Source organism: Brassica oleracea, chromosome C2 (assembly GCF_000695525.1).
Source record: "Brassica oleracea var. oleracea cultivar TO1000 chromosome C2, BOL, whole genome shotgun sequence".
In the NCBI taxonomy this organism is placed as follows: Eukaryota; Viridiplantae; Streptophyta; class Magnoliopsida; order Brassicales; family Brassicaceae; genus Brassica; species Brassica oleracea.
In genome coordinates this window covers 37,139,600-37,150,606 of record NC_027749.1, presented here as the reverse complement: position 1 = coordinate 37,150,606, position 11,007 = coordinate 37,139,600, and the positions used below count along the sequence as shown (strand labels likewise).

Sequence of the window (11,007 nt, the reverse complement as noted above, 5' to 3'; positions counted from 1 at the left end):
TTGAGAGTCAATTGTTACTCACTCAATTATGTCAAAATCAATGTTACTCACTTAATTATTCTTGAGATTTTATTCATTTTATAAAGGGCTTATTTGCACAATAGCCATATTTTGAAAATACATTAGGTGAATGACAATGATTTTGACATAATTCAATGTCAGGTATTTAGGCCACAAACCATCCGGTTTTGTCCCTTTACGTAACAGGTTTCCAGTTGCTAGTAAGAGAATAGGTGACGTGGTTCTTTTTGTGGTGTATATCAAGCCAGACTTATTATATATGAACGAAGAGGAGATAGCCACATCACTATGTTATTTATCAAATAACATTTTTACTTTAGACAGTAAAACGAGTTATGTAAAATATGAACATTTTTGGAATAAATAGTTTATTCCATTTACCAATCCTGTAAATCCATACGCAGAGAACAAACATTGAAGACGGTGAAAGAATAAAATGTTTAAATGCTCTATTCCATATCAAATAAAAAATATAAGACACCAACATAGGAATGTCAAACAGGTTGATCCGTCCCGTACCGCAGCGGGCTTGTCTTCGAGCGGGTCACAGCGGATCAGGCCCGCGCGGGCTGTTGCCCTCAAAATGGCTGACCAAACCCGTACCGCAAAACATGTAGGCCTTTGTGGATCGGCTCGCGGGACATAGAATTACAAACTGACATATGGCTCCTGAACGTTTCAAGACATGATCATGACGCTTTATCAGTTTCATGACGCATCAGTAAGTGAGTTTAGTCGAGGATTGAACTGGATAAGGAAATACACTTGTTAGTTGAAGATTTTAGTTTGATCAAAACACTAGTTTATTTGCTTTTGTTAGCCTCCAAACATTTTAAAAATAAATAATACTTTAGCTGTTGAATCCAAATATTATAACTCATAAGTTCATAACAAATGCTTTAGTTTTCTGAATCCAAAATTAAATAAAACCAACACCAAATCAAAGATGCTAATCCCAAAATAAATAAAAAGAAAACATCAATCACACTTCTTGTTCTTCATCTTAATCACCAACAAACGACAAAAAGATGGAGATTTATCTTCTTCACCATCAACTTCATTTCTGCAAATAAGAATAATAGAATCAGTTAAAGATATATTGAAACCTAAAACTCCAAAATGTATGATAATGTGAACAAATACATATAGGCAAAACTATGAAGAACCCATGACGGGAACTAGATCTTTTTCTTTGGTGGAAAGTGAGTTTTCAAACTTCTTATGATGACTTGAGTAAGCTCCACCGGTGCAGATTGAAGGCGCTTGGGAGACCGAAAGCATCATCGACCCTGAAACCACCATCACCTGAGCTACATAACGTCGAATCGCCTTCTCTCTCTCAATGTTTTAGGTGAAAGAAGAAATGGGGACTTAGGGTTGCGGGTCTTTAAAATGGGGACTTAGGGTCCAGGTCCTTGATTGCCATCCCTACACCAACACAATCTCAACCTCTAAAATCTAAATACTAAACCTTATCCCAATCCACCCAAACCCCTAAATACTAAACCTTAAATCCGCATATAAACCATAAACTCGAATATAAAATCTAAATCCAAATAGAATGGAACAAAATAAATAGCATAGTACATATTGGTGAAATTATGAAATGTCTATGATTGCATTGAAGAAGTTAATGCTTACTCCAACCATACCCCCTCATCTTCTAAATATTAAACCCTAAACTCTAATCATTAAACACTAACCCAAATATAAACCTTAAACCTAAATATCAAAATCTAAAAAGTTAAATTACGACGAAATAACCCAACACGAAGTATAAACTAAACCTTATCAACTAATCACTAAACTCTACACAGAAATATTAACCTTAATCCAATGTCAACCCTAATTTTTTATTAATTAAACCCAAATTTTGAAATGCCAGTAAAATGCATTACCATTCTACATGAGACATATAAAATAGGAAATGTGAAAATGTAGTTTCAATCTAAGGATCATCTTAACATATTTCTCAAATGTTGATATGGATATGCCTTCATAGAAGGTGGTAATGTTTGCCCAAATGTCAACCGCAATCGTACATAAACTAAACTTTATCAACTAATCACTAAACACTACACAAATATATAAACTCTACTCCAATGTCAACCCTAATCTTTCATAAACTAAGCTCTAGCCACTAATCACTAAACCCTACATGCAAATATAACCCTATTCCAATGTCAACCTGAAATCTTTCATAAATTAAACTCAAATTTCGAAATGCAAGTAACATGCATTTCCATTGTACATGAACATATTGAATAGAAAATGTGAAAATGTAGTTGCAATCTAAAGATCATCTTAACATATTTCTCAAATGTTGTCATTGATATGCCTTCATTGAAGGTGATAATGCTTGCCCCAATGTCAACCCCAATCGTTCATAAATTAAACCATATCAACTAATCACGTAAATATAAACCCCAATCCAATGTCAACCTCAATCTTTCATAAAATATACCCTAACTACTAACACTAAACCTTACATGGAAATATAAACTCTAATCCAATAAGAACCTCAATCTTTCATAAATTAAACTCAAATTTTGAAATGCAAGTAACACGCATTTCCATTCTACATGATCATATAGAATAGAAAATGTAACAAACAATATAGCACAATACATATATACTGTTCAAATTTTGAAGTGTCTATGATTACAAGGAATGAGGTAATGCTTACACCAAATTTAGATTGAATGTAGTGAAAAGAAATGAAGATTAACGACATTAGAGAATATAGGTGGAAGAGAGAACATCATATGAATATCATTCCCATTCAACATCACATTGTATTCTATTTTATTTGATGTCGTAGTAAATTATATTCCATTTACGTTCAATATATTATTTCTCTTTAGAAAATCATATACAAACTAATATAAAACACATGTATACACCAATACAGAACTCATATCAATAGAACATGAAACAACAATGAACAAGATTGAACCATTTCTTTCAAGCATCAAATGAAATATAACTTACTAAATAGTACATTATATATTAGTAAACATAGCAAATAAGAGAAGAGCCAAATTTGAAAGAAAGACAGTCTATTTCATTTCATAAAATAATATAGAAATATTATTACCCTTCCAACTCATCCATAACAAACCTGGAGAACAAAATGAAAATGAAGACACACGTTAGTTTACAAGTTAGAAGGAAATGGTAGCATATGAAAAAGGCTACTAGTATATGAATTACTTCTTGCTTAAGTTTAATGTTTAGTTGTGTCAATCCTAAATAGCCTATGCGAGTAAAGAAGTAATGTATGCAATTAAAATTGTACCATCTGATATAATATAGAATGTATGTATCGAACAGAACATATGCTCACATGGAATGTAAAGCGAATAGTATATTAGTTCTGATACGATTCTTCATAAATAGCCGAAGAATGGAATGACACGTAACCAGTCTATAAAACTAAGATTTTCCATTTCAAATAGCACATGTTCCATAAGATTTTCCATTTCACAGAGAACTAAACTTGTTTTATCGCAAAAGGAACTTTTCATTTCATAATCACTATCCCCCTTTGCAGTAAACAACATATGAGTACGACGAACCGAGAAAAGTTCAACCCTAAATCAATTCGTTTACCTCATCTTACCAGATCGAGTATGCAACAGAAACTATGGGTTAGATTTATCAACTTAGAATAGATTGGGGCCGAATCAATTCCTAATAGGAGAAATATCATTGAAATAATAGAATCTATGGCACAAAACAGAGAACTTACAATATTACAAAATATCTCAACGTAATTGTCGATATGAAAGAGATGAGGCGCTGGTGGTCGTTCACGCCGATCACACTTACGAACTCTTCTCGCAACCAATTTCACAAGCGCAAACGATTTCCCTTTTGCAACGCACTTCTAGGAGTCGAAGAAACGCAGAGGAGGCCGATTGTGGCGACTGTGGAGAAAAAAATTGGTGAGTTGGAAGAATGTGAGAAAACCGTCGACGACAACCTTTCACTTTTTCAAAAGTTACCAAAAAAATTAAAAGAAATAATGTGATGCTAATAGAGCCACAAGTTACTCTCCAGAATTAAAAATTAAGAATTTTTAATTTTCTTTTCAATAGGTTTCACCGGTTAGAATTAGGGACAAAACAACAATATTACATAAAATTGTATCGATGTATAGAAAAATAAAGATAATCGTCTATCAACCTAATTATGCATTATTATTGCCTTATACAACTCAATTTCCCTTTCGTAAATTTTCCCTAAAAAAATTGAGGCAGCGGTGAGTCTATAATGAGACTTTTATAACTAACTAATAGGTTAAACGAAGAGATGGTCCCATTAAATAAATACAAATTATTATTAAAAAAAAAAACAGGTTTCTGTTGTCACATGTATATACACATAAAAGGCCGAGAAACAATGAGATCGAAAGAGAAGAAGAAGAAGAAGAAGAAGAAGAATGGTGGCTGTTCAGTTGTTAAGCTGGAAGCCATTGATTCTACCTTCTCAAGCTTCTAGACGGAATCGATTCTCTTCTCTTAAAAGGTCTGTATCTTTCGAATTTCTGAAAACAGTTGCTTCCATGGTGGTGACTTATTCATAAGATGATTGATTATATACAGTCTGTGATTGTCGAGTGTTTTCATTTGGATTATTGAGATTTTCTTCTTCTTCTTCTTCTTCCGGTTAAGAAGCTACGTTTACTGTTCTTTATTTGTAGTTTAATTGGAATTTCTAAATCTGGGTTTAGGGTTTTAGGTTCGAATTGAAATCTTGGTTTAAGTTAAACAGTTCAACAGTGAAGGGTGTTGTTCAATCAAAGCTCATTCTGAAAAAAAAAAGTTTTTTATTTTTTTTAAATCATTTTGCAGGAGATTGAGTTTACACTCTCTACCTTCAGGTGGGACTGAGTCTTTCAGATTCCGAGGTGAGCTTCTTGAAACAATATCAGAGGGATCTTTCATTTTCAACAGTTGACTTTATTGTCTCTCTATCCTATAGGGACCTTCAAAGTCAACTCTCAAAGAACAGGAGACAGAGAGCCTTCTAATGTCAACCTGAATGATTTCTGTTCCAAGTTACATAAGGTGTGAGTGAAACTAAACCATATAAAAAAAAATGTCAATGTCTTAATCTTTTTGTTATTGGTCCGCTCACCTGTTCTTGGTTTGAAGGATGCATTTATATCTTGCAGAGCCTTCTTCCGTATAAAGCTGTGATAGGATGCGTCCCACTGTATGCGCTGTTCAGAAAAATGCAAAAGATGCTTCCTGGTCTCATTCAGAACTCGGTGGTGGCTACCTTGCCTTTTGCCTGTGCATCCAACTCTCTAAATAAGCCTACACCTCTCAACTTGGACTTGTCAATTCCTTCTTTACGTGATATTAAATGGAGTACTTCAAGGTTTATTTACCTCTTCAATATTCAGCTTGAGAAGAACATTGGAACGTATGCCCTAAACCCTCCCTATATTCTCGCTTTTCTTCTGTTTCTCTGAAATCATTCAAATATCATCCTTGGTGTTTGTAAGTGCAAATGTCACTAACTACAGAAGAAACTATAGGTTTTGGATGGTTGATACTGAAAGTGGCAGAATAGCTGGGATAGTTTTCTAAAATTTAAGGCGAATAATGTAGATTCATGTCTACTCTTTCGTCTTCAAGTATTGTGGAAATGGGTTTGGGGTTAGGGATCTCCTAAGTGAGAATTTGCTTCACCTTCTCAGATGTACTATCAGATTCCTTCTTACTATTATTGCTAGCGTCACTGTGTTTACATCCTTTCTTTGTAACTATGACATCCTTTCTAATCACTTTTCGTGGCTATTCTAGATTCCTTGTGGCGCTCCTGTTAGCATGCATATCGTTTGTTATAATCGGGGGATTCCTATTTTCCCAGTTCAGGTAACATGGCTCTATTTAACTTACATATCCATCATCTCCACGTCTTAGTGTGATTATATGATCTTTTTCTGAACCTATAAATGGAAGATAAAACTCAATTACCACTATTTGCCTTCTTGTTGTGAAGGAAAGACAATCAACCCTTAGAAGAATGTTTTTGGGAGGCCTGGGCATGCCTCATTTCCTCTTCTACTCATCTCAAGGTCATGATTTGCTTCTTTACCGATTCAAAAATATGGTTCTACATCAATTAAAACTTACAAGGCTCTTGATAATTCTATGGAGATCTTGCAACTAAATCTTTTTTTTTTTTTGTGGTTGCTGAAAACTGCAGCAAAAGACACGCATTGAAAGAGTCATTGGATTTGTCCTAGCCATTTGGGGAATATTGTTTTATTCTCGGCTTTTAAGCACAATGACAGAACAATTTCGTGTAAGTTCTTGACATAAACACTACTGTTGAGGAAATAATTTAAATGGTAAAAGTTCCTGATCGCTTTGTCTTGGCAGAGTAATATGCAAAAACTTAGAGAAGGGGCTCAGATGCAAGTCCTGGAAGCTGATCATATCATAATTTGTGGAATAAACAGTCATCTGCCGTTCATACTAAAGCAACTGAACAGTTATCATGAGCATGCTGTCCGCTTAGGCACGGCCTCAGCTAGGTAATTTGATCTTTCTCTCTATATATATATATATTACAGTTTATTTCCCCGCTTATGTTGACTTGGCTGATAATTTTCTTGTTACATGCTTTTAAGGAGGCAGAGACTTCTGCTTATGTCTGATGCTCCAAGGAAGCAGATGGACAAGATAGCTGATACGTACTCTAGAGATTTTAGTCACATTGACATCCTTACAAAGAGGTAAGGTGGTTGACACGCTTCTGATTAGGCGGACAAAAGGCTGCTATAGCGCTGATTTCGTGCTTCTACCAGTGCAGTTGTAGTCTTAACATGACGAAATCATTTGAGAGGGCTGCCGCAAGTATGGCGCGTGCCATTATCATACTACCAACCAAAGGTGATCGGTAAGCAAAATTTTAAGTTTCTCAAAGTATTTGTGAAGTGGAAACTGAGAAGTTCGGAAAAGGCATCTGCTGAGTAAGTAAAAGTGTGCAGTGTGGTAGCTCGTTCGTGTTAGTTAGTTTGGGGTTGAGAGTTATCTTGAATTAACTCATGGTTACTCCTCATTACGGTTAATATGTCCGGTTTGTACTTTGTTCTTCGTTAAGCACTTTGGTTCTCAGTGAGAAGAACAAAGAGGAACCCTGTTCACTTGTCAGAAAGCTGGAATGTTAAAAAATTGGAATCTCAGTACTTTGTGAAAGAGGAACCAATTAAGTTAAAAATTGTTTCAGGTACGAAGTTGATACAGACGCGTTTCTTTCTGTATTGGCCCTTCAACCTATACCAAAGATGGAATCCATCCCAACCATTGTAGAGGTAAATTAGGTAACTAAGACTGTGTGCAGTAATGGTTTTCCGTTTTGTACTTTACAGTGCTGATCTTCTGCAAAATGAATGCAGGTATCAAGCCCAAGTACATATGATCTTCTCAAATCCATTTCGGGACTGAAAGTGGAGCCGGTTGAAAATGTTACGTCCAAATTGTTTGTTCAATGCTCACGTCAGAAGAACCTTATAAAGATCTACAGGCACCTTCTAAATTACTCGAGTATGGTCTGCTTTCATGTGAAAAATTTGTTTCATGTTTTTGTATTCAAGACTAATAATACCAAGTCTACTCATTGCAGAAAATGTATTTAATCTTAACAGCTTCCCCAATCTAGCTGGAATGAGGTATAGACAGTTAAGACTGGGGTTCCAAGAGGTAGGATTGACTCTCTTGTCAGCATCTGTTTTCGCATTATTTACCGTTTAGTCTTTGTAATTGGTTTCATTCTTTTCAGGTTGTGGTATGTGGCCTGTTACGAGATGGGAAAGTAAACTTCCACCCTAGTGATGACGAAAAGCTCATGGAAACCGACAAAGTATTGTTTATAGCACCTCTCAATTGGAAAAAGAAGCAACTTACAGACATAAAAACTGAGGACATTACAGTGGATCAGCATGTTACTCGGAAGCAAGTGTTTGAGAAAAAACGATCACGTCTAGCGAAGATTATAATGCGGCCTCGTAAGTCCTTATCAAAGGGATCAGATTCAGTCAGAGGTCCCAAGGAATCTATACTCTTACTTGGTTGGCGCGGAGATGTTGTACATATGGTTGAGGAGTTTGATAATTATCTTGGTCCAGGCAGTTCACTGGTATGCCCATATAATCATTATCTCTATTCGGCTGTTACTGATAATTATCTTTTTTTACACACAGGAGATATTGTCGGATGTACCATTAGAGGAAAGAAGTAGGGTGGGTGATGGTATAGGTTCAAGGAAAATCAAGAACATCAAAGTTTCACATCGGGTAGATTTCATTTTTTCCAGTGGAATGAAGCTTCAAAGCTATTTGATTGTTGATGTCTTTTTTAAATCTTCTACAGGTTGGGAATCCTATGAACTATGAGACACTAAAAGAAACTATAATACATATGCAAAGTAAATACAGGAAAGGCAAAAATGTTCCTCTGACCATCCTTGTAATATCGGATCGAGACTGGCTTCTTGGAGGTAAGCATTTACCATTGGTTCTTCATCTTTTGGAAATAATGATAAATGATTTGATGTCCTGTAGATCCATCTAGAGCAGACAAACAATCCGCTTACTCTCTTCTACTCGCTGAAAGCATCTGTAACAAGCTTGGAGTTAAGGTATCGTACTGACTTTTCTTCGCAGCCTACTACATTGAGTTACTGAAATTCCATCTTAATATTTGTTGGGTCTCTAGGTACAAAATCTAGCTGCTGAGATCGTTGACTCAAAACTTGGCAAGCAGGTATTGGAAGTCTTCTTTTTCTCTTGTGATCTCTCTTATCCGCAGGTTATGTTACTGAAACGTAATGCAAAACCATGTAGATAACTGGAATTAAGCCGTCCCTAACATTTATAGCAGCAGAGGAAGTGATGAGCCTTGTAACAGCACAAGGTTGCACTTCTGTCTTTTTCTTTTTCTTCTTTTTTGACAACAGCAATAACTTAGTACTTGTTTCTTTACAACCAGTTGCTGAAAACAGCGAACTAAACGAGGTGTGGAAGGACATTCTAAACGCAGAGGGTGATGAGATATACGTCAAGGTCAAACACATAACACTCTCTTTCGCTCAAATCTTTGCATTGTGGTCTGAAAATCTTGGGTTTGCTTGAGAGACGCAGGACATTGAGCTGTACATGAAAAAGGGCGAGAACCCTTCATTCACCGAGCTTACAGAGCGGGCTTGGCTAAGGAGAGAAGTAGCTATAGGCTACATAAAAGGCGGTAAAAAGGTGCGACTGTTTTATTGCTCTGGTACAGACACTATATTAACCTCTTTCTCCAAAGTTTTATTATAATTAATATACATACTTCGTTTTGTTGTTGTTGCAGGTAATCAATCCGGTTCCAAAGACAGAAGCTCTCTCCCTCGAATTGACAGACTCGTTGATTGTTATATCGGAGCTTGAAGGAGACCAACCCATCACATTATGAAACTACTATATATTCTATTTTCCATATGTTATAGTTTCTTACACAACAAGTGACATTGGACGAGGAGTCTGACTTACAAATGTAAGCATCAAATAAGGCGTTGATTTATACAAAAAAAAAAAATGCTTTTACATGTAAAGCCTCTGTGTTCATTGGTCTTTAATTCTTGAGTTATTTTGGGTTCACTCCCAATAGAATTTTTTTTTTTTTTTTATGAAATGTTAAATTTTTTGATCATCATAGAAAAAAAATAGTTATTTACAAAATGAATCTAGAAATCCAAAATCTTTGTCCTTAACAACTATCTTTACCCCATATGGGCCTCAAACCATCACTGCATCAGTCCCGTACGTCCTCTCTTCTCGTAGTATCGAGTGGACATAATCCTCTGCTTAATAGTCTTCTCTATCAACTTTGCAAGCTGGTGTGCTGGTTGACTCCGCTATGTGTCGTCTCTCGTTACGTTTGCGCCATATGTAATAGACAGTGACTTGTAATGCTAGCTTCAGGAGAATAGAAGTGAGCCTATCATGTGCTGAGTGAAGAATGCGACCCAGAATCTCAGCCTAGTCTGGTGATGTCGTCGGTCGGAGTAAGGAGCCAATAATCTGCAACCATAAGCCATAGGTGTATGGACAAGCAAAAAACAGGTAGTCTCTTGATTCCTCTGGCTCTCCACAGAACAAGCATCCCTGTTCTAACCCCCAAGCTCTCATTCTAGATCCAGTAGAGAGCCTATCCTTAACAGCTAGCCAAGTTACAAAGGCAAACCGTGGCACACCTTGTTTGAACCAAATCAACTTCGCCCAGGGTACCTTAATATTTTGGGTGTGAACTATGTTCCAAGTGTTGTATGCTGAGAATTCCGACACATACGCTACATCTCCTCGCTTCCATTTCACAACATCATCTGCGTTTGGCGTCAATGTTAGCGGGTTTGCCTTTACCTGCGCAAGCACTTTCTCTATACTGCTATCTCTTGAGTTCCGAAATCTCCATTGATCTTCTGCTAAAACATCAGCAATCTTTGTGTTGCGTACAATGCCAAGCTTCTGAGTTCCACGCTCACCAATTACTTCGCCCTATAGGAAGCCATATATCAGTCCAAAATCCAACAGATTTACCATCTCGGACTTCCATACACAGAAACTGTTTGGCTAATGGTCTCAGCTGGAGCAGCTTCTTCCAAACCCATGAGCCTACTGCCCCTACCCTAGCATCCCAGAAGGAATCTCCTTGTAGTATAGTTTGCTTCATCCATTGAACCCAAAGAGAGTCTGAGTTGTTAAATAGACGCCATATCAATTTCAAATCAAACACCGCAGAGACGTCCTTTATTCTACGTATCCCGAGACCTCCTAATAGAATTTCATTATTTCAAATTTGATATCTTTTAAAAAAAGAAACAAAATATTGTCAAGTTATATTATGTTTTTAAAATAAAAAAGTAAAAAAAAATAGTAGTTACAGAAAAAAGAATTTAAAAAAATATTTTTAACGTCGTCAGCAAAAC

At 36.2% G+C, this 11,007-nt stretch overlaps 2 protein-coding genes across 3 annotated transcripts; one reads left to right on the top strand and one right to left on the bottom strand.

The window, feature by feature from the left end:
- The first annotated feature begins 4,347 nt into the window (after positions 1–4,347).
- LOC106320472 (putative ion channel POLLUX-like 2) lies at positions 4,348–9,633 on the top strand. Of its 2 annotated transcripts, none has more exons than XM_013758846.1 (22): positions 4,348–4,551; positions 4,878–4,933; positions 5,008–5,093; positions 5,201–5,454; positions 5,838–5,909; positions 6,037–6,112; positions 6,244–6,342; positions 6,420–6,574; positions 6,671–6,775; positions 6,853–6,939; positions 7,270–7,354; positions 7,439–7,586; positions 7,666–7,742; positions 7,822–8,178; positions 8,243–8,335; positions 8,412–8,538; positions 8,603–8,679; positions 8,757–8,804; positions 8,885–8,954; positions 9,030–9,103; positions 9,182–9,292; positions 9,393–9,633. In XM_013758846.1, the coding sequence occupies exons 1-22, from the start codon at positions 4,466–4,468 to the stop codon at positions 9,492–9,494; spliced, it is 2,445 nt and encodes an 814-aa protein (XP_013614300.1). In that variant the 5' UTR covers positions 4,348–4,465; the 3' UTR covers positions 9,495–9,633. The 2 variants fall into 2 exon arrangements, with proteins under 2 accessions (XP_013614300.1, XP_013614306.1); XM_013758852.1 differs by having other exon boundaries at positions 9,182–9,314.
- Positions 9,634–9,999: 366 nt separating this feature from the next.
- On the bottom strand, positions 10,000–10,689 carry LOC106324132. Its single transcript, XM_013762156.1, has 3 exons — positions 10,645–10,689; positions 10,197–10,576; positions 10,000–10,102 (listed from the first exon to the last, which is right to left on the bottom strand). The coding sequence occupies exons 1-3, from the start codon at positions 10,687–10,689 to the stop codon at positions 10,000–10,002; spliced, it is 528 nt and encodes a 175-aa protein (XP_013617610.1).
- Positions 10,690–11,007: the final 318 nt, after the last annotated feature.